Source organism: Primulina huaijiensis, chromosome 2 (assembly GCF_012295235.1).
Source record: "Primulina huaijiensis isolate GDHJ02 chromosome 2, ASM1229523v2, whole genome shotgun sequence".
In the NCBI taxonomy this organism is placed as follows: Eukaryota; Viridiplantae; Streptophyta; class Magnoliopsida; order Lamiales; family Gesneriaceae; genus Primulina; species Primulina huaijiensis.
Genome location: NC_133307.1, coordinates 1,324,774 through 1,348,490, shown reverse-complemented (window position 1 = coordinate 1,348,490; position 23,717 = coordinate 1,324,774). Strand labels below are relative to the sequence as shown.

General features: G+C 32.1%; 3 protein-coding genes across 4 annotated transcripts; 1 reads left to right on the top strand and 2 right to left on the bottom strand.

The window, feature by feature from the left end:
- The first annotated feature begins 172 nt into the window (after nt 1-172).
- Nucleotides 173-3,382, top strand: LOC140963306 (bet1-like SNARE 1-2). 2 transcript variants are annotated; one of them, XM_073422598.1, is made up of 6 exons: nt 173-442; nt 1,117-1,270; nt 1,438-1,494; nt 1,576-1,635; nt 1,715-1,800; nt 3,032-3,382. In XM_073422598.1, exons 1-6 carry the CDS (start codon nt 429-431, stop codon nt 3,057-3,059), a joined length of 399 nt encoding a protein of 132 aa, XP_073278699.1. In that variant the 5' UTR covers nt 173-428; the 3' UTR covers nt 3,060-3,382. The 2 variants fall into 2 exon arrangements, with proteins under 2 accessions (XP_073278699.1, XP_073278694.1); XM_073422593.1 differs by lacking the exon at nt 173-442 and adding an exon at nt 474-685 and having other exon boundaries at nt 1,103-1,270.
- Nucleotides 3,383-6,859: 3,477 nt separating this feature from the next.
- Nucleotides 6,860-10,572, bottom strand: LOC140963299 (ethylene receptor 2-like). The gene is made up of 2 exons (XM_073422583.1): nt 7,983-10,572; nt 6,860-7,526 (listed from the first exon to the last, which is right to left on the bottom strand). The coding sequence occupies exons 1-2, from the start codon at nt 9,732-9,734 to the stop codon at nt 6,993-6,995; spliced, it is 2,286 nt and encodes a 761-aa protein (XP_073278684.1). The 5' UTR covers nt 9,735-10,572; the 3' UTR covers nt 6,860-6,992.
- A 9,878-nt stretch (nt 10,573-20,450) lies between these two features.
- LOC140971870 (transcriptional regulator TAC1-like) lies at nt 20,451-20,996 on the bottom strand. Its single transcript, XM_073434402.1, has one exon. The coding sequence runs from the start codon at nt 20,994-20,996 to the stop codon at nt 20,451-20,453; it is 546 nt and encodes a 181-aa protein (XP_073290503.1).
- Nucleotides 20,997-23,717: the final 2,721 nt, after the last annotated feature.

The following is a 23,717-nucleotide window of genomic DNA, read 5'->3' as shown; positions in this document are numbered from 1 at the left end:
ATCCATGTTATATCAAAAAAACTTCAATGCCAATCGCCACATTCCGGAGAGAAAAATAGAATGACAAAATAAATATTGGGTAAATATTGAAATGTAACTAATTAACGGTATCAATTTTACCATTTTTCCAATTCAATTTTGCAATCTAAGGGCTAATTATGGGTTGACGATCACTATAAAATTGGAAATGCCATCAAATCAAATATTTGAAAAAATATATATTTTTCCCTTTTTCTTCCGTTCCGTGGGGACAAGAATTCTCGTGCTCTTCCGGAATCTGTATACATTCAATTCCTAGTTATTTTTTAAATCAAGATTTTGTAGATCCGCGATTTTCGTGAAGTTTTTGCCATTTCTTGCTGGCGCGCGTGTGCGTATTCACTTATCAAAGCCCTGGTCATTGTCTCGAAGGCAATCCGTCATAATCAATGAGCTACCGGAGGTTCGTGTTTTTTTCAATTTTGTATGCATTTCGAGATTTACGTCTGAAATTTCGAGGTTAAATGGCTTTTTGCTTGTTGTTTGATTACATTGTCGGTGGGTTTTGTACCTTGTATATAATTGGTTGTTGTGGGATTGAGGGGAAAGTGTATTGGTAGAAGAAAGGATCAGTTACAGTGTTGTGTAAATTGATCTCATATGGTGGAATATGATTTCTGGGAGGCTACAGAGAACAGGGGTTGAGGTGATGTAAATTAATCGTAAAATAATAGTTTCTTGATTGTTTTTTGGGACTAGCTCACCATGTTCTGATCGTGGCAAAACAGGAGAAATGAGTTTTTGTTAATTTTTTATATTTTAAGTTCAAAGTTTGCTCCTATTATACCTTTGTACTTGTGAAATAGAAATTGGATTTCTTATGTTCTTGTTCAGAAACTGTGAAAATACTATAGTTAGCTACAACTGAGCAATGCCTTGGAAGGTGGCTTTTGTTTAGTCCAATCATTTGAAGCAACTGCATAGCGTTAACTTTATGAGATCTGGACTGAAATGTATATATTCATGTGTTTAGTGAATTGGTTTTGGTACATTTTCATGCTTTTCTCGCTGTTTCCATACTGATCTATACTTTGCTTTTTAATATTCTTAATTTATTGTGAAGCATGTTTGTCACAGGGACCATCGGGCTTCAAGAGGAGCACTTCTTGATAAATTGGATAGCCTTGAAGAAGGTGGTCTTAGAGCGTCTTCCTCCTATTCAAATGGTATCGATGATCATAATGAACAAGCTATGGACAGTTTGCATGATAGAGTCAGCTTTTTGAAAAGGGTTAGCTTTTCTTGAAGTATCTCCCTTTTCCTTATGATTTGTGTAAAGCTTTAATTAATTTCAGTTTCCTTTAGCCAATGCAATTTACTGCTACTTGGAAATTAAGCTTATAGCATATTTACTGGCACTTAAATACATGGAAGCATAATAAACATTGAGTTTGGCAGTTAACAGGTGACATACACGAGGAGGTGGAGAGTCATAACCGTGTGTTAGATCGAATGGTATGCTGGTTAAAAGTTAATCAAAAGAAGAATATATGAAGCTTTGCTTCTGCTTATCTGTTGATTTTTTTTCCAAATTAGGGAAATGAGATGGATGCTTCAAGAGGAATTATGTCAGGAACAATGGATCGTTTCAAGATGGTAAAATGATGGTTTTAACTTCTGACATGATTCTCTGTTTTTTAAAAAATTTTCCAAGGCTGATCTTATGATATTTTAGGTGTTCGATAAGAAATCAAATAGGAGAGCCTGCAAACTTTCCATGTATTTTGTCGTATCGTTCTTTGCTTTGTACTATATTATAAGGTGAGCATCCGTTTCTTGCGTCTGCCTTTTCTTTCATTGCTCACAGCCTCACACCAGGCGTTTCATCAAATAGCTTCTGCATGTAATTATTTCTTGTGCTTAAAACAATTTGAGCCTAGAATACTTCGCTTTTTGACGAAGTACTGGATGTCAGTGACACTTTAGTTTTACTTTTATCAGGCAAAAAAATTCACTTGTCAAGTTGGTGAATCAGTTCTTTACAATGTAATGGTGACCTACAGTGTCATCCCATATGATGAACTGTTTCTGTAACACCCCGAGCCCACTCGCGCGCAAGCGCAACTGCACAATGGTTAACCCAAGTTGCCGTAAGAGTCCATTATAAACATTTTAAAATCTCATTTTTTATACCTGTGGGATGGGGTGTCATAGTCTCGTCCTTGTTGATCAAACAAATTGCAAATATTTTAATCTCTGCTCTATTTTATTTTGATCAGTAAGCATAATATATTTCAGAACCCAAAAGAGAACACACACAGGTATGTAGGTATATGTATCCAGGAGAAGAACCCTAGTAGCCTAACCGTTACAATCACCCGTTAGAGTATCATGAAGATAGAGAAGATATCAAAGCATATGAATGCCTTGACACTCAGAGAATCCACTGAGCTCAAGCTGTCTTACACTTAATAACTCTGGAGAATAATCAAAACATTGTGCAAAGGAAATGGAGATAAAGGATAGCCTTGATGAAGCCCTTTCTTCAGCACAGAGAAACCTTGAATCCAACTATTAATGAAAATTGAAAAAAGAAACAGTGTTGACACATTCCATGACCCAATGAACAAAATAGGTCGAAATCTTGGACCAAATATTCTCCCAAATTGATCGTTTCTTACTCACTTCACAGTGGCTGCCTGCACTAGATCAATAATTGAATCCAGAATACCCACAATTCTAGTAGGTAGAATCTTGGTAATGGCTTTATAGAAAACATTGCAGTAAGAGATAGGCCAACCAGTTTCTGACTGAGTTCTGGGACCCTGCACAGGGCAATAAAGCCTATGTGAATATCCATACAAGAAATCTTAGGAATTTGTAGATTGATTGAAGCATTTTAAAAACTTACTGTTGAATAGAACACATGCTGTTTTTATGTTTTATTTTTACATTAATATATCTTTTGGTGTTTGGGGTTGTAAAATTTGGTGTATTGTTGTAATGTTGTAGATATGATTTCACACTCTGCTAATTATTCTACCATTCTCAGGGCGCTCTTTTATTTCATGTATGGTTGAAGATGGATCGCGAATCTTGTCTGGAGATACATTCATGCAGTTTAGCATATTGTTCAATCCCATTTGTTCTTCCATTCTACCATCATATACGAAGCAGGAATCCCGAGTCGTATACAGTTGCAGTGTTGAGAAAGTTTATGCTTGGAACAGGAGTATGGCATATCATTGTCATTTTTAGTTCCTGGATAGTTGAAATTCAACCATTTATTCATATGGTAACATTTAATATTCATGATGTAAGCACATTTTGTCACACTTTATTGTTTGTAAACAGACAATTAGGTTGCTGCATTCATCTTAAGAAGTCGAAAGTTTACCGCCAATGTCCATGTGCTGTGTATCTATGCTGTGTTTGAATTCAACATTGGAGAAAAGTAACTTTTAAAATATAATTAAACTAAAACTGAGTCCTGGTAAGGAACTATATCTTTGCAAAATTTTAATTAATTCTAATTATCGAAATTCATAATGTTTTCCAGTATCCATAATCCTACGTATTCTTGCTCCCATATTATATACTTAGTTTTTTTTTTTTTTGGCATGTGATGCGTGAATATGTGTTAAATTTTATTTTTATTCAGTGATTTTTGTCTAAAAATATAGGAAATGTATTAAAATTGAAACTATATAGATAATATTTTTAATAAGATTTTCTTATATAAATTGAAGGTCTTTGCACTATGCCCAACCATAAATCATATTCTAGAAGAACTAAATTAATTGGCCTAATTTGGGTCTCCAGTAGATTAACAAGATAATTATTATAGAGTAGGTCTCTTGTGAGACGGTCTTACGAATCTTTATCTGTGAGACGGGTCAATCCTACCGATATTCACAATAAAAAGTAATACTCTTAACATAAAAAGTAATATTTTTTTATGGATGACTCAAATAAGATATCTGTGTCTCAAAATACGACCCGTGAGACCGTCTCACACAAGTTTTTACCATTATTATATATCCCTCTTGGTTTATTTAACTTAATCTATTATTATTTTGACCTCGGACTTAGCACTTGGTCTTACCTAATAATAATAAACCAAGACAAAGTTGTCTTATATGAAAGAAATTACTAGGAAATATATACATTCTTTACATTTTTTTTTTTCAAAAGTTATCGGATTTATATGAGTGGTACTTGTCCTTATTGTCGAGGACGATCCAAATCGATGTTTAAATAATTAAAAGATTTTTGTTGCATCTATCCTTTTGTATCTTTGATAATTTGATACAATGAAAGATGCTCAAGTTTTTTTTATGAATATTATTAGAGTCAAAGTCATTTGTTTGGTTTGAATAAGTTTGCAAGAGCAATTGTATGGAAATTATTGTCGTTGTTACTGTGTATATCTGTCGAAATAGATAATGTATCGATCAAAACATAGTAGTTAGATTGTATTGTGATTAATTATAATTTTTATTAAAACAGTAAACGTCTGATACAACAATTGGTATCAGAGTTAATGTTACATTTTTGATTTTTATAGATTGTGAGGAGGGATATTGTTAGGGTACAGTAGTTGTCTAAACTAAGGCGAGATTTTAGGTCTCGAACTTAAGATCCCTTCCAACTTAGGGAAGACTTGCCACTTGGTTAACAAAGCTAGAATAACGTGTTGATTGTATTGTCATCAACTATAATTTTTGTTAAAACCGTAAACATACGATCTTATAATTTGTATTATAGTTAATGTTACATTTTCGTTTTTCATGGATTGTCAAGAGAGAAATTGTTGTGGTACATTAATTATCTAAGCTAAGGCGAGATTTTAAGTCTCGAACTTAAGATCTCTTCCAATTATGAGAAGTCTTGCCACTAAGTTAACAAAACTAGAATAACGATCAAATATTTAGACTGCTGTATAATTTAAAAGTTTTGAGTTACTTGATTATCATCAATTATAATTTTGATAAAACGACAAACGGTCGTTCTTATATATAATCATTTAACGGTAACAATTCTATGTAGAATAAAATACAAAATATTATCCAATTTAGCATAATTTTCTTTTAAAAAGCTTATTCTATACTTCGATAAAAGTGCAACTTTTCTAATTTTGTTCAATATAAATCATGGTAAATTTGTGCCTTTGCTTTAAAATTACTCCACTACTTGAGGTACCAAGTTGCCCTCCTGATTCAATGCACACTTGCCTTTATTTTTATTATTATTATTTTTTAAATAAAGTATAATAAATATTTTTCTTTTTTTACAAACTTGGATTCCAAATCTTCCCAATTTTCACAATAGAATCACCCTTTTCAAGCCTGTAATTTAATTATAATATATGGTCAAATATGGATCCCTTTATTACTTTTCTTTTTCCTTAAAAATAAACAATTAAGAATCTCGAAATAGTACGGAAAGAATAATGTCATTTTGTGATATCGTGGCAAATTTTTGGTCACTAATTCGAAATATTTGCTCCTTTTTCACTAAGATTTTTTTTAAAAAAAATATTAAATTAAATTCAGTGAAAAGAATAATAATGTCGCCTTAGATGATTTGTATTTTGTATTTTGTATTTTGTATTTTGACCAATATTAGCTGAAATACCTTATTCTTTGCCAAATAATATATATTGTATTGATGATATCGTGGCGTAATTTCAGCCATATTTTTTGAATTCTTATTCGTCAACAAAAAAATTGTAAATCTAACTTTTTTTTTCCTTTTTGAGTCGGAGATAGTTTGTTGCAATTGACTGTCTAATTCGATATCTCGAAATCAATATGTATCTCTTTTCATATCAATTCTTTTTCCCAAAAAAAAAAGATCTCTTACAATATAAATTAACCATGTGCTAGGAACCAGATTTGAACTGGAGTAAGTGACATAAAATTTCTTATATGAGTCTACTTTGAGTTCGAGAACTGAGAATTTAGTAAGCTGATACAATAAAATCTTCAAAAAAAAAAACATATACGCTCGAAAAATATTAAATTTGTATATGAAAGTATCAAATTCGAACTGAACTCGAATACGTTTGAACGTTTTTTTCGAATTGAACTCAAACCAGAATTATTTTGTTCGATATTTCATGAGTAGTTCAAAAGCTTTAATATTTTACCGATATAATTATATATTTTGAATTTTTCAAGTATTTATTTTTCAGCAATAATTGAAATGTCTAATCAACACGTTCAAATCTCACATTCGTGTTTGACTCGATCGATTGGTTTATAGCTCTAGAACCATACCAACCGTATTGTTTGCATGGCCAATTGACTTCCCACAAAGAAGAAAGAGCACATTCCTCCGACATGAACCACATGCTTCTCACATGCAAATAAATAAAGAAAAATACACTCCGAAAATGTCAACAATATGACAGCTTTTTTGCCATAAACAAACACCTAGTTGCTTGAAAATTGGTTATGTAGCTCACTCCATCTACATAAACAAGAATGAACTTGAGCCGAATCGAATTTCCGGGGCTCTGGATGTGAAAAAATGGAGTCAAATTCAAGAACAATCAAACAACGTAACGTCGACTTGAATTCGAAACAAAAATATTTGGAACGAAGACAGATTTGACTCAAATTTGATGATCTACTACCGAATAAAATGAGTCAAGATTGAGCTTTAGAACACCAGATGTGTACCTTCATTCCTCCAAAACACCTACTAATCAGCAAATTCCACATGATCTTATTTGTCATAAGAAATAACTGATAACCAAGAATGTAAAATTCCTCATAGGATGTGAAACGAAAGATGATGGATTTGGTTATGGTAATCATATATGTAACATCTATTCGAATTAGGATTCTCCCGGCAAAAAGCGAACCCAAGAATACAGTTAGTAGGAGATACATTGACATATTTTCAGGGCCGAAACATCCCTTTTTCGAAAAATTATAAGAAATTTGAAATTTTTTTCATTCGAGGCGTTTTTGCTACTCTCCAGATCAAATCATTGCTCCCCAAGATTACATCAATCTATTTGACTGCAGGAGTATATGCCTAATTTCTCTAGCTATGCCTTGTAAAGAACCTGGTTTTTGGATCACTCCATTCATCCCGATTTGCATGCATCTGTCCCTCGAATCGTCGTCATCGCTTGCCGTTAATGCAACAATCAACGGGCAGCTACTGCTCCGGAATTTCCGTATCCTTGTGGCGACTTCAAAGCCATCCAAATCCGGCATGTGAAGATCAAGAACGATAATTTGGAATGAAGACAAGGTAGGACTAAGGGCGGTAAGGCACTCGTATCCGGATGAGACAGCAGATACGTTGCATCCCAATTTCTCGAGTAACTTCTTTGTCACAGCACGGTTGACATCATCGGCATCTGCTAAAAGGATTTTGAGCCCTTTAAAGAGCGAGTTTGAATGCAAGGGTTCCGACGATTCCCCATGTTCTGATAACAGCGGTGGCCGGGTTTGAAAACGCAGAACAAGAGCCATGCTTTGATCGAACCCCTCTGGATTTGTTATCGTCCATATGTCTCCTTGCATTAGCTGCACATAAGAAAAAAAAAGTCGAAGTTTTGTTGAGCAAATCACGTTGCATAAAGACGATGCAATATATCTTTAAAAATACTGTGACTTGTCGATGAACTTGTGTGAGAAACAATCGAGATCAAACTTTACCTAATGAAACCAGGAATGCATTCAAATGCTTCCACGAGACAAATAATTGATCATTCTAGCAATACGACAAATAGAAGAGCCAAGAAAATTTATACTTTGTCAACTTAAACATAGAATGCATTCAAATGCCAGCATGAGCCAAATATCAACTTCTAGCAAAACAAGAACACCCCCACACCTGACCATGAATAATGCAGTCGGTAATCATACAGATGAATTGAAAGAAGTTAGATATTAAGAACCAAAAGTCACGCGTTCAAGGAGTTTTATCAAGAAGCTAGCGTTATGGCATCAGTGATGAGTCAAATTCTAATGGTTGTATACCTGAACTAATTTTCGGCAAGCACTAAAGCTCAAACTTTCCTCAACCCCTCCAAAGTATCTTCGGACACCATATGGGTCCGTGAGACATCTGTCTTCTGCCGGAGAAACAATGTGGCATATCCCAACTTCAAGCCTGACAAACACGCACCCATCAGATAAGTTTGTCCTTCGAAGGCCCCATTTTTGTTCATTCCATCCTTGACTTCCGCTTGTCAAGTATACTCGGATCATAAGACACCCTCCTCCTTTGTTTCCATTTAACAAATTCCCAACCATGTGTAGAATAACCTGAAATACTCGTCTTTCATCGCCCATCAAATGATTGGGTAAGGACTTATCGACCTCTATCGCAAAATCAGATCCTCTATAAACACAGAGACACTTGCAAAGACACGCAGCTTCTTTTATCATAGAATGTAGCTGAAAAGGACTAATTTCTAAAGGGAACCTTCCACTATCATTAGTTGAAGTTTCCATTACATCGGTTATTAAGGTTGAAAGAACATTGCTGGTCTTAACCATAGCATCGATCAGAAGTTTTTGCTCATTTGATAAATTTTCCTCCAGTAAAACGGATAGCAAACCAAGAATTGAGTGCATTGGTCTTCTCAAACCGTTACTCATTACCATTTGAAATGCATTTCGAGCTTGGCTCGCCATTAGTGCATCCTGTTTTGCTTGTTGCAGTGCTCGATTTTGTTCCACTAATTTTTCTCGCATAAGTTGAGATTCTTCCAGAATTGCAGCATGTGAGAGAGCCACGGCAACCTGATCAGCAACCACCTCTACTATCTCTAGTTCCTGGTTGCTCCAAGATCTACCAGGTTCATCTGGAAGAACCAAAACAAGAATCGCATAGCAGGCTGGAACCATCTCTGGCGTACCACCTTTGAAATTTGAAACCCTGAGCATTGGCATCCGAATTGCAGCCACAGCTCCAGGCTCACCGGTCCGTCCTCTGCTTGCAACAGCAAGAGCAGACTCAGGATCAAGAATCTTAACCCTATCGCTTCCCTTAATCTCCCTGACATCAGGATTACTGGTCGGAATAGGTGAGTATGTGTTAGATGAGTTTCGGCCTTCAAGTTCATGAGTTAGATTCATTTCAGTCCGCCCTGTATTTGGCATCCAAACAGCACAATTCTGCAAATCCAGTGTCTTAGATAACTCAACCAAAGTTGAGTACAATATAGTATGCCGATCAAGAGACTTCCGAATCTCTTGAGTCAGCATCCGAACATGCCAACCAGCTTCTTTCTGTTTCTTTATAATGCCAACCTCACGATCAAGATCCCAAGTCTTCTTCCACAGCATAAACTCTCTCACCTTCACTTTGAGCAACAAGGGAAGAAGGGTGATAAGGGTTATTGCCGTGGCGAACGAAACTAATGCCGTTAAAAATTTGAAAATGGTGAGAGCAAGCATTAGCTGAAAAGTGTGAGGACCATAAGTCCAGCCATTTAGCAAATGAGTCATACCACAGAGAACTATGAACAAGATGAACTGAAAAAGCACCCATTTAAATGGAACGTTGGAACAGCTGACAAAGTAAAGAAGCTCAATGGGGATCGAAAAGTAGGCCACTGCAATCAAGAAGTCGCTAACTCTTTGGCATTCAAGTATACTCTCAATGCTCCAAAATCCCTCATCATCACAACTACAACGGGGAAACTCATTATCAGATGCGGATACCGAAACAAAGAATGATAAAATCAACATCACAGATGCTAATGTCTTTAACATTGCATCCATCGCACCGATTCATCAATCCATCAGTTTCCGCTGTCAATAAACTCGGTCACTTTCCAATGCAGCATAATATACAGATGAAAAATAAATATTTCCTATCACAACATCCAGTTTGGATGATATTCAATCAAATCAAAGCCCAGAAAACAATTAGAATCATTGAAATTGCAACCCATTGGGACTGTAAAGTAACACTCGTATAGTCACTAACCAGTATCAACACGAGATCTCACGCACCAACTAGTCAAAAATTAACAAAGATTCAAATTTCTATAAACATCCGATCAGAAACCCAGAACCCAACCAAAAACCCATGAAATAAAATCCCCAAAAATGATAATATCCGACAAATAATCAGACCCAGGCTTCATCGTATCCTCCACCAAACCATGGATACAACAGCCAAAAAAAAACCGAGTCTTTACTCCCTTCTACGGCACATCAACATTAGAGATCACTCATAAACCGCAAGATAAGCATTTTTTCCTGCTACTGGATCTCATAACACACAAATCTTCTCCGTTTCTCGCGGTACTATTACCTTTCCCTTCTTTATTCCCCCGCCTAACTTTCACCTATTCGTACAGGAAAAAAGTTGGAAGCAGAATTTCTCCTATGTAAAGTCCAGACAAAGAAAGAGTGAGGCTATACATATAATCTACTATATATTCTATTCACGCGTAGAGATTCGGAATCGCCGTTGTGTTCAACACGAAAGGAAAGAAGATGAAATCGAAGAAGGGAAGTAGAGAGAGAAACGGAAAATGCTTTAGAGAGAGAAAGGGGGGGTAGGGTGGAGGAAATCTATAGGTGGGTTTACATGAAGAGAACTTAGACGCAATTCTAATTCTGCTTTCGTCAAAAATATAATCAAACTTCCGCCCCCACCAAAATTCTTATTATAATAATGCTATTTTATTCATATTTTATTTTTCAATTATTTTTTTTTAGAAAATATTAATATTTTAATAATAAAGTATTAAATAATTGCCATTTAGATCAATTCTGCAGAAAAAATTGAATTGGGAAGCTCGGATTGGTAAAGGGATATTTTTTTTTAAACTTCGGTCAATTCTTTTTTTAAAAAAAAATGACTTCCTCATGTGTAAGGAAGTCATTTTCTTAAAAAAGGGAAGTTCGGATTGGTAAAGGGATTTTTTTTTTTTAACTTCGGTCAATTCTTTTTTTTTTTAAGAAAATGACTTCCTTATGTGTAAGGAAGTCATTTTCTTAAAAAATAGTTGACCGAGGTTATTTAACCGATTTTCTCATTTGTAAACCACATTTCCAAAGAACTGATATTCTTCGTACTTTGGATCATATTTCGAATTATTCGTCATGGATTTTAAATTAACTATTAGTTGCTAGATATTAAGTTTTGATCTTAATAAAGAACTGATAAATCAAATATCAGTCATTAACAAGTTATCGATTTCAATCTCAAAGTTCAAATGAGTCGGAACCGATGAACTGATGCAATATCAATATAGCATTATGAACAATCTTTGGAAGAGATTGTTTTAAAAAGGAGAATTCCCGAAGAAGAATAGAATAATCGAAAACACAAAGAAAAAATATCAGCATTATGAACAATGCACGAAGGTTCTCGAACGTGAATGTCTAACTAATCTCTCAAGCAGAGAATTAAAGAGCACCTAAGAACGTCATATCACAATTTAACTACTATATCAAATCATCGAGGATCAACGTGCTCATTATATTGTATATCCCTACTCAATCTCCACATTGGTTATACTTTGAAAAACGACTGTGTTAGAATATGAGTCGATCATCAGACTTCGCGTCTGGTTGATCGGTAGTATGTCGGTTTGATTTGTCGTCTTGACTGATTGAATATACTAAAAGTTTTAACTGAGAATTTGACTTAAGTTGAATCAGATTTGGAGAACAGATTTATATAATGATTTATAACTTAAATCATTTATTGATCGTGAGATGTGATTATTAATAATTTATTATATAAAAATTATAAATCAATATATATTTATAAATTTGAAACAAATATATTAGGAAAAAAATATAGCCTATTAATATTTCATCATTTGCACATTTAACTCTATTAAAAAAAAAATCAGCTATAAAATCAACTTGGCAGTACACGAATTTAAATAATATTAACTAGCGGTAGGATTTCGTAAATAAAATCATACCTATCCAAATAGGGGAGCAAACCTATTTTATAAAGTTAATCATCTAAACTTATGAGCTAGCTTTTAGATATTTTCAGATTATTTTTAATTAGTATAATAATTTATTTAAAAAATTAATACATATATTTGACCACAAAATAGCATTAAATATATATTTAAATATTTCTTTAATTCAGTTGATTTATATAATGAAATAATTAATAATATTGGAAGAGAAAAAAATGATTATTTAACAATATAAAAAGTTCAAATGGATTCCTTCAAAAAAATAAATTAATATGGATATTAATAGATGAAATCACACAATACATAATTATGGCAAAAATTTGTGTAAGAAGGTCTCACATGTCGTATTTTGTGAGACGGATCTCTTATTTGGGTCATCCATGAAAAAATACTATTTTTTATTGTGAATATCAGTAGGGTTGACTAGTCTCATAGATAAAGATTCGTAAGACCGTCTCACAAGAGACCTACCCCATAATTATTGGTTGGATTTAAATAACAAAAAACCCTAAAAAATAATACTACTGGTCACACTTTCCAAAAGATCTGTCGCATTTCATGTAATTTTTTTAAAGGCACAGTATATAATATAATATTATATTATATATTATTATGAACAAAAGGATAAATTTATCCTCATACACTTTTGAAATTCGAATCAACCAAAAAAAAAAAAAAAAGAAACAGAAAGGGTAAAATCATGAAAACAAAGTCGGTCCATTTACAGTGAATTCCGAAGGATGAAAATAACATTTATATTTTGGTATACCGAATCGATTAATTTGATGAATTTTAGAATAGTTTTTATGGTTCTTTGGTTCAGTTATTTTCTCAAAAAGCCAACGGAATATTCAAAAAAAATAAATATCCGAACCCTGGTCGATTCTATTTTTCCATGTTTTATGCTGAATTTATTTTATTACAATCCCGTGGATTTCAAAAAAATACTAAACGACCGACAGACATGAGAGCTACACCTCTTTGGATGTCAACGGGTTGGATTATCAAACTCATGAGGCCGAAAAGGAGCATAACTTCATGTAGGACCGATCGCTTGTTGTTTAACCAAAAGCTGTATTTGATAGTAATAGTGCAACTCAAATTTTTTAAACCGCACAACAACTCAAGCAACACGGTTCGATCGTTGTACCAAGCAGAGACAATTATTGAATCCAATAACAATCTCCCTTCCAATAATTGCATTTCTTGCAATCAATGGGAATCAAACATGTGACCTTGGTTCTGTTACCAATTATAGGACCGAGCGCTTGCTGCTTTACCGAATGCTATAGCTGGTGGTAATTGTGTAACTCAAATCTTTTAAACCGCACAGCAGCTCAAGCACTACGGTTCGATCTTTCTATCAAATAGAGACAATCATTACACTCAACATTTCCTGCTATAATTAAGATCGGCCTTACTTTTTCTTTTTTTCGTGTTATCTTCACAACATAGAGCAACATTACCCACTAAGAAAGGGATCTGGATCCCCTACAATGCACCAACCACAACATTTGGTGATGTGGATATTTAATGGGCTATGTTGATTTGGGCTTATTTTAAACTAGTTTTTTAGGTTTGATTTTGTTTTATTCTCGGCTATTTCATCTCGTCTTCTTTTGTCCATTTTCTTTTTTTTTTTCTCATTTTTTCTCTCTCATTCAATTTTATTATTATTTATATTTTTACAAGAAATACTATAACATACAAGTTTCGATTTTCTTGTTCCTTTGAATGTCTAATTCTTTTTCTAATTGTTTGTCTATCAAATTTTTTACTTGGTTTTGTTTGTTTATATTTATATTGTGCTATTGATATGAAATTCTTATTAATTAAAATATTTATATTATTTCATATAAAATTGTTCGTTAATGTTTGTGGAAGTAGAAAAAAATGGAGGAAAGATAAAAGAGGAAAAGAGGGAAAAAAAATAGGAAAAAATAGAAGAATTAAAAAAAAAATTAAAAGAAAAACAATATTGAAAAAAATTGTCATATAGGCACAAATCACCATTTGATGTTTTATTCAACACTGTAGGAGATCCTGATCCCTAAGGTCATCCAAACGCATTTAATCCAACAGTTTGGGTCATCTAATTTACTCATGAAAATTTGATTGTAACGCAATAAATCGATTTTTTTTCGTTTTAATTTTTTAAATCAGAATAATATCATGACACTAAACATTGTCGAGGTTCATGTCATGATTCAGACCGGAATAAAAAAAAAACGTAAATGATAGTAATAATAATAATTTATTCTCCTAAAATCAAAATTTGTCCAATTGAAGGGAAAAAAATCTATATAAGCCAACTTACAAGATGAATATTGGAATTTTCTCTGATCCTATTTATATAAATTAGATTATTTAATTTGGGTAGGTTGATTGAGTTTAAAATTCAAAAGGGATTAATTGCGCTTGAATTTCAAGTTATCGATTTTTTTAATTATGGGTGGAGTCCTTACTTGGCCTACATACTTTTTAAATCTTGGAATTGAAGTTGAATGGATTTTTTTAAGTATAATTATGTCCTAATGCATCATTAGTGACAGCATTATAATTGTTTTTTCCCCCACTAATTAAGGACTAATTTGGACGTATTAGAAAACATGTGAATTGATCTATTCAACAATTGCAACTTGAAAACCGATAAGAATATTTTATTTTAGAAAAAAATTAAACCATATATAAAAACTACTTGAAAACTCGTGAAGAAATTAATTTAATTTGAGTCTCCATAAGTTTTTAATTGCACTTTGATTATTATTTTATGCTTGATTTACTTTCTATAATTTCCGATTTCTTTTTAAAAGATTGAAGTGTCTATTAAGGTTGAGTAGGTCTCTTGTGAGACGGTCTCACGAATCTTTATTTGTGAGACAGGTCAACCCTACCGATATGCATAATAAAAAATAATACTCTCAGCATAAAAAGTAATACTTTTTCATGGATGACCCAAATAAGAGACCCATTTCACAAAATACGATCCGTGAAACCGTCTTACAAAAGTTTTTGTCATTAAAGTTTTAGCAAAAAGATTATTTTGAAATTTCTTTTAATGATAATTTGATGCGGTGAAATTTTTACCCTTCAACTATTTTTGTGTTTCGAGTTTTTACTCTTCAACTATAGGTCCGGAATTTATGTAATAAAGCACCAGGAATTATAAATAAAATAAAATTCTCAAGATATAAATTTATGTAATATCCATATTATTTAAAGTATATGTTAGTGTTGTCTCAGGTTTCTTAGATATCATTCTTATCATTTTTCTACCGTCGGTTCTATCTCAAAAGAGACACTATTACTCGTCGAGATATGTCGTTAGTATTTTACGGCCCACATAACCAACCAAATCAAGCTGCTGAGAATTTTCAAATAGTCACTCATATCAATACTACTCTCATCGTGCACGCTTAACCTAACAAAAAATTTAAAGAAAAAACAATAAACCATTTTAATATAAAAAACCTATTTAAATAAATATCTTTTAAATAAATATCTCATTAATTATTGCAATATCTTATAAAAACTAATTAACATGCACATAATGTGTGAGTAAGATTAGTAGATCACAAATACTAATCACATTTATATATATATATATATATATATATATAAATAATTTGTATATTTTCAATTTTTTCCATGTTATCGACCAAATAAATTACGCTCTTATCTAACTAATTTTTTTTTTCCCTTCAAATTTTATTCATTTTTCATCTGTATGTTGACAGGACACACACCAGACATATCAGTAATATCCAACGCTACATCATTTATTTCCGGTGTCATGTTATCATTCTCCGGTGTCATATCAACGTTTCATTTAAAAATGACTTAGGTCGGAAAAAATTATATTATTTTACTAAAAGCGTAAATTGATCGACAATATGATTACAAAAAACATACAAATTATATGATAAAATATAATTTTCTCTAAGCATCGTACTCATCGAACCGATTCATATATCAAGTCATCTATTTTATAAGAATGTATCAAGATTGTGCGATCTTCTGGTTAAATCATTTATAATACAAAATCCCAGTTCAGAAAGTAATTAGGGTGACAAAATGTGATTCACATGTCCACCAAAAGTATTATGAAATTGGACACATGATTTCATGGATTTGTGCATTGAGAGGTTGTACGTCGTGCATTTCATGTAATTTAATGAACTTGACGTACGTGCCATCTCTAGCTAGTTAGGGTAGGTATTATAAAAATTAAATAATAGGGTGCATGTCCTTGTCAACCACATGGCTCATTAAATTCATAAAGGTTAAAGTCATTTTTAGCATGGAAATGTCAATAAATATATAATTTCTTTGGGTCTTTGCATTACCAACAAATCTTAAAAAATTTAATATTATGATAAATAACATTATACTATTTATATTTATAGTATTATAATTCTATATTAATATACATTTACATCTCAATTAATAAATGACTGACTCGACACTAATATATTTCTAAAATATTTATAAAAATATAATCAAATAAATAATTATAATAATATATAAATTATGTTAGGTTAAAACATGTTTTGATGAGATAAATATTAGGATGAGTGATATCTTGAGAATTTTTTGTACTATATTGTGTCGAAATCTGAAGTTGTATAATTCGATTGCCTTACCGAACTATAAAAATGGTCGTATTGAGATCTGATGTAGAGATAATATTAACAACAAAAATAATACTGGTCTTTACTGTGTGATCTAAGACTACACCAACAGGCAACAACAAGACATGTTTCTCTCATATATCCATATGTAGCTTAGTATATATATGAAGCTATATGCTATCATAATATGATAATAAAAAACCGCGCCCTACATCATAAGTTATAGCTTTTGGCGCATTAGTAGCACTGAAAATTCTAATTAATAACTATTATTAGATCGATGTCATGAGTTTTAGTATCTCAAAAAGCATATTTAATTTTTATTAATCGAAAGACTAAAATTATCCAATTAAAGTTGTAGGAAAAAAAATCTATTTTTAGCCAAACACAAAAAGAGAATACACGTCGAGTCGAGTGTGATTCATTTAGGCTTTTTCATGACAAACTTATGCATCACCATACTTTTCATTTAAGGTCATTTTCGTTTTTGGAACAAAAATTTAAGTTGATTTTAAATACTTTGAAAATCACAAAAACGAGACCGGCCCACGGATCAATTTTGTGAGTCGGTTCTCTAACTCGACTCGGTCTATGAAAAATATTAATTTTTATATCAAAAATATTATTTTTCATTTTAAATATGGATTAGTTTAATTCGTCTCACTGATTTATATTCATCATATCGTCTTACCGTCAATGTAATGTTTGAAAAGTTGTATGGTATGGGCCAGAGCAGTACAATGAGGAGGTATGGCATTAATTCTTTGGGCTGAGCCCATATTTAGCTGCAACGATATTTTTTTAAAAAAATTTTACATAGAAAATATTAGATATTGTTAGCATTATTCTAAAAAAAAAAAAGCCACTTAAGAACGTCTACCCAGACAACGTCTAGGCTTAGACAGTTAACCACCTCCCTAATTTTCAGACAGTTAATATTTCTGGGTGTTATTACATTAATCAACCGTCTAGGCCGCTTCCGCTGTGCTCAGTCAATCCTGTCTTTTTTCTTTATTGATAAGTTTCGGATTCATAGCCATTTCCAAGAAAACGATCCTTCAATCAGTAGATTTTTTTTATAAAAAAATTCAAATGGACACTCGGTGACATTTATAGAATGTCCGATAGGCATGTTTTACGCAGAAAGTCGAAATAGGAAAGAGGTTAAGTAAGAACACATTCAAAACTATTCAAAATAAAAGAGATCTTCTTTTTTTTTTATTCATACCTATCTGTGGTGGCCACTGTGTAAGAGTTCTCAAAAACTTCATCGCTTTTAAGCGCCTCAAAATCCGCCTATATTAATATATAATATATTTTTTAAAATTTCTAAATTTTGTAAAAAAATATTATTTGACATATTTGTCCATCAATTAGTATCAGATGAAATCGAGGAATGCGTCGTGAATTTTGAGTTTGAATTCGATAAAGAGGAATCATTGGACAAATATTAAGATCAACAAAAAGAATTATATATTAATTTACGCTAAAAATAAAAAACCTCCTGAGCCTCACCTAGGATGCCTCCTAAGAGTCTAGGCACTAGACGATGAGTAACCGCCTACAACCTACCGTTTTTTTAGAACATTGATTGTTAGCCACAACAACAAAAATAATATTAAATAATAATGATAATAATAATAATTGTTTACTTATAAGAACCAGGTTTTCTCCCCCATTTCTCATTTTTAATATTATTTGACATTTAGTCTTTATCATTTACATCTTTATACTAAGATGTAATTAATTTTGACCAACTAGAAAGGAAATTTAAAAAAAATTTTAAAAAACTAAAATACGTCATGTCTATCATATACGCAAAATTAATGCAAGGGAAGATTGCATGTTATCTGTAATTTTTTTTTTTTTGGCAGTCTACATGAAGACCAAGATTGCAGTACCCAAAATCGAAATTGGCAACCATATTTTAAATGTACAACATTTTCGAAATTCATTCAGCAACCATTAACCCCAATTTCCTAAACTTTAAAAGGCCAAGTAATGGCACCTTTGACCATGCTTTTAACCCATGTTTCTTAAGAGATGATTAAGGTCTTAAAACAAAGTTAATGGTCATTAAGTAGGGTCTGTAATGCTGACCATTTAGCTGCAAACCTAAAAAACCCCTTCTATGCTTGAGCAAAGCACACCTAAAACACAAGGAGAAAGTAGAATTTTTGAACAAAGACTGCCTGCCCATTTTCCAGCAATAGACTATCCATATTTCGAGCAAAAAGTTGTAAATTTCGAGCAACAAGTAGCAGGATTTCGAGCACCATTGTGGCAATATTTTGTCCAACATTTTAAGCAATTACTTGTAATTAAGTGGGATTTTCATGTTAAAAGAATATTTGTGTTTTAGAGTGATCGAACACGTTATGTTTCCTTTGTTATTCAATCATTTCGATACACTTCGTCTCGTTAAGTTTTGTTCAATTTCTGAATTTTAATCACTGTTATGATTCGTATTTGAAATGATAAATGAATTTCAAAACATGATAAGATATGATACGATATGACCTTTACACGATGAGATTATAATCGTGATATGGTCTCACACCTTAAAGGAGTAATCTAGAGGGACTGATCAGTAAATCATGGAAAATAAGATGAAATTTCAATATTATATGATGATCGTGTTATGTTTATGAACGTTTTGAGCTATGTTTCGATACATGCCTATATTATATTTTGGCCTTTGTTGCGACGAGCTACCGACATGACACTTTCAAAATTTTCATGTATATGTATATATATTTCTTATTTTTTTATGTTCGACCAACCCTCAGTTGCTGAAAGTTTCCCCAGACACTCATTCTTTATGTCCTCTCCAAATAAGAAGATCAGTTAGATGAGGAGGAACAAACTATGTTTTAAGCTGGTGAAGAAGATGATTTCAAGTCCGTGCATTTTTAGTCATGTTGGATTTAACTTATTTCAGTTATAAACGCTTTCACGATTTCGCTTTTGAATTTTTGCGCTGTAAAGACAATGATTTCATGAAATAGATAAGTTTCGGCTATTTTATATATTACGAGATTTGTTGTTTTTTATGATTCATTGTTAAACAATGTCGGTATCGGGCGCTCTAGCTAGTCACGGAGCATGATAGTTTATTCCTTTTTCCATCGTGATGCTTATTTGGCATCGATGCAACACTAATGTATTGTCGACATGTGCAGTAACAAATCAGTATTCTCGATTAAAAAAAAGGATAAAATTACCAAAAATTGAAATATACTAAAATTTGATAACTCAACCAAAATCATAAAGAAGCAAACATACTGTATCAAAATTGCAATTTTATTAAATGTTAATGTGATCTGAGATTATAGCATTCAATTAATCTTCATTTTTAAGTCTTTAATTTTTACAATCTATTTGACTTCAGAATTCGGTTACTAACAGAGCAGCTTAGCTATATTTCTCAGCAATGTTTAATAAACAAGGAATAAGATAAACAAATAAATGGAAAAAAAAAAGAGGAAAAAACAATAGATGTGAACAAATCTTTATAAAACAATGTAAAGTAATACAACAATAAAGGAACAAAATGCCGGAAATGACAATACAAGGATATTTGAGGAGAATAGTGTAATATTTAATCCTCCCATTTATGCCTAGATTTCCCTCTATGATTTAACATTATAATATCAATAAATTATGTGACAAATTCAACATATAAATTGCAAAATACACAAATAAGAACAAAGAAACGATCAAGAAATATTAGAAACTTACTGTTCGTTTGCATCCTCTGCTTAGACTTGTCTGCATCTTCTGAAACATTTATTAGAAATTTGTGGCGTAAAATCATAGGAGACGATGAATATCCGATCAGTGTATGCTTTAGTGAAGCAGAAATATATGTATACAGCAGAAGATTTAGAATGTAGGGGAGCTCGGTTCGATCACGGATCGTGGCCCAACCGGAGCTCTAAATCGATTTGATCGTTTTTCTCCTCATTTTCCTCTCTTCCCTCTTCAGCAGCAGGAGGGAATCCAATCCTCAAACTCAGGTTTTCATCGTTTTTACCATCTTCCTTATTTTCTAGCCTCCAAAACGGCACGCGACTCCGATAATTTTCAGATAGGAAACTAGGGTTTGATGATGGAAAGTAATCTTGATAGTTATCCACAGGCCTACGATGCTCTCGTTGCTGTGGCTGATCAACAGGTAGTGCTTGGCCAAAACTATACCTTGAACTCGCGTGATCTTCGCTCATTTTCGTGTTCTTGGACGAGGGCTCCTCTTGATTCTTCTGCTTAGCCTTGGCCTTGTCTTTCCTATGTATGTTCATGTGCCCACCTAAAGCCTGCGCGTTCGTGAAGCCGCGTTTGCAGAAAGTGCAGCCGTAGGATCTTCCGACTCCGGTATTTTCATCGTTGCTTTTCTCCGGCTGTGGGTCGTTTTCAGCACTTGCGGTATCAGAATTTATCTGTTCTCCGGGCTCCATTTTGATGGTTCTATTTCTTTTTTTTTTACAAGAACACAAGAGAAGATTTCTTGGATTGAAAACTACTAGAGCTAAGAATTATTGATAAGTCAGAAGGAAGAAAGTTTGATAGCTAGGGTTCGGATTTGAGACGGGGAAAGGAACAGAAAACTCAAGACTAGCTATTGTCTTGTCCCATGTTATTTATATTTTGATGGGGACATATTTTTTTATGTGATTTTATTTAATTTACTGGTTTGTTATTCTTGCCGGCTTAGAAACTTCTCCTTTTGTTAATTTTTAATGTGTCCATGTCTCCTAATTTGCCTATTTCTCTTGGTCAAAACAACATACAATGTAAATCGTTAAAATATAGTATTGATTCAAGAAATTATTCGTTTTTATCGAAGTGTTATACGTGTCCGATATTATATCAACAAGTATTTTACATGTCCTACACCATACGAACAAGATTGAAAATGAATCTCTTATGATTTGTTTCTTCCTTTCTCCTAGGGATTACCTCTTTTTAGACACATATCAAATCAATTAACTCATATTTCCACATATTATTAAGAAAGTATTGGACCCAAGTTAAGAAAATATTTTGCCAAGAAAGACTTTTTAAGTGTATTTTTAAAGTAGAAACAATTTTATGTTTGGGTATGATAATTGAAAAATAATTATTAATCAACATCCTTTGCCTTCTCGTTAATTGGAGTTTTTATCGCTTTTAAAAGTAGGAGAAATTTACATTTTTGGTAATGTAACTAACAATTTTTTTGTCTTGTCATCGAACAATTCACGATTTTAATCCAATCTAGCATTTTTTCACTAGAATGTTGATGTGACATACGAAATATCATCATTTTTTAATGTCATGTCAATATTCAGATGAAAAATTAGTAAGATAAAAAAGTACTAATTAGTAGACTAATACCTTAAATTACCTATAACATGACCAAAATAAAAAACATGAAAGTTATGTTGGGATCAAAAAATAGTCTAGAGGGGGAATAAATGAACTCTTTTATATTTTTTTAAAAAATAATTCGAGCCGACATAAACAATTATTGGTTGTTAAAGCATTTTCTTAAACTTTTGGAAGTAACTTGACTACTTAAAAAATTTTGAGTGCAAAAACGGCCAAGCTAGACTAGTGATATAATATATATTCAATGTAAGCAAACGTTTAACAATATAGTTAGATAGGAACAACAAAGCATACATAGATATAAGGCGTAAATAAATAATACACAATATTTATGAATGTTAACAACTCCTACATCACCTTTTCTTTCACTTAAGAAATAATCTACTAAAAGACTTTGATTTATACAACCCTTGTACAAACCTACTTCGATTAAGACTGATCAGTGCCTAAATCAAAACTTTTAGTGACAACTCAAACAACACAATAAATAAGTATGTCTGTCTTTGAAACCCTTGGTTCAAACAGATATAACACAACTCTTTGACAGATAGCTTTGAATGGCTAGAGGTGGTGAAGTGACACAATTTGATCTTCAGATGAACTGATATGAAAACTAATTATATATAAGTAAAAAACTTGATATTTGAAAGAATAAGAGTGCTCGAAATCTTGTATGTTGTAGATTGTAAAAGTTTCAGTCTCGTGTCTTCGTCAATGTCCGCATATTTATACATGAACAACTCCAACAGTATGAAACTTTTCAACAATCTTTATATGTACTAACACCCGACAAGATGACATTGTTAACTTCTCTTTATAGTGCAATATATTTAATGTTCATTTATTGTTTTTTTTTTTGTTTACGTATTTTACTAATTTGGATTTTGTGATTGACTCTTGACATAATAGGAAACATTTCAGCAACCAGGAGTTGGTAGGATATTTTTCATGATATGTCAATGTAAGTTAGTTGACAGATCAGTTTGCGACTTGATCGCATTAAAGTGACCGGGTTGAATAGCAGCTTGAACTAGAATGGCTTGATATAATCATTTCAGTGAGAGTGTAGTCTGACTTGATTTCACGACAACTAGCTAGAAACCTGAGAATACATGTAAATAATAGCTAGATCTTGAAATATCCCGAAACTGCTTATTATCACTAAAAATTAAGATATTTTCAATCTAACAAGTTTTATTAATCGAAAATATAATTTTCCATGAAAATTAGTAAAGTCCAATCAAACATAATTATTTTTATATTATTATTTTGAAATATATATCTTATTAAAAAAACTTCACATCCAAACATTTCATGTGCTCTAGCTTTTACAAGTTTACAATCGCATGCCATACCTAGCTAGACCAACTATCCTTCTCTTCAAGCTTATAATCTCATGTGTCTTATAAGCTGTTTTTGGATGTTATAAATTATAAGTCGTATGGTCTTATTTTGAAAATAAACTTTTAATATTTTTGAAAGAAAAATATAAATGTAAAGAAATAAAACATATCAACATATTATTATGAAAATCATAAAAATTACACAATACCACGAAAATGATGTGATAGTTATATTTTTGGGAGGCTAAATATTTATAATAAAATTTATGTGGATATTTTGGTGTTCTAAAATATTACAACATGATTCTAGAAAGTAAATTAGAGTGGCCCAACTCTTTTTAAAGATTGAATTTAGGAATATTATAAACTATTTTAATTTTTTTTTACCTAACACAATATATAAATTGTCAAACATCTTATTTTTACATCTTATAATATCGGTAAAAAAAGGGAAGGAATTGCATT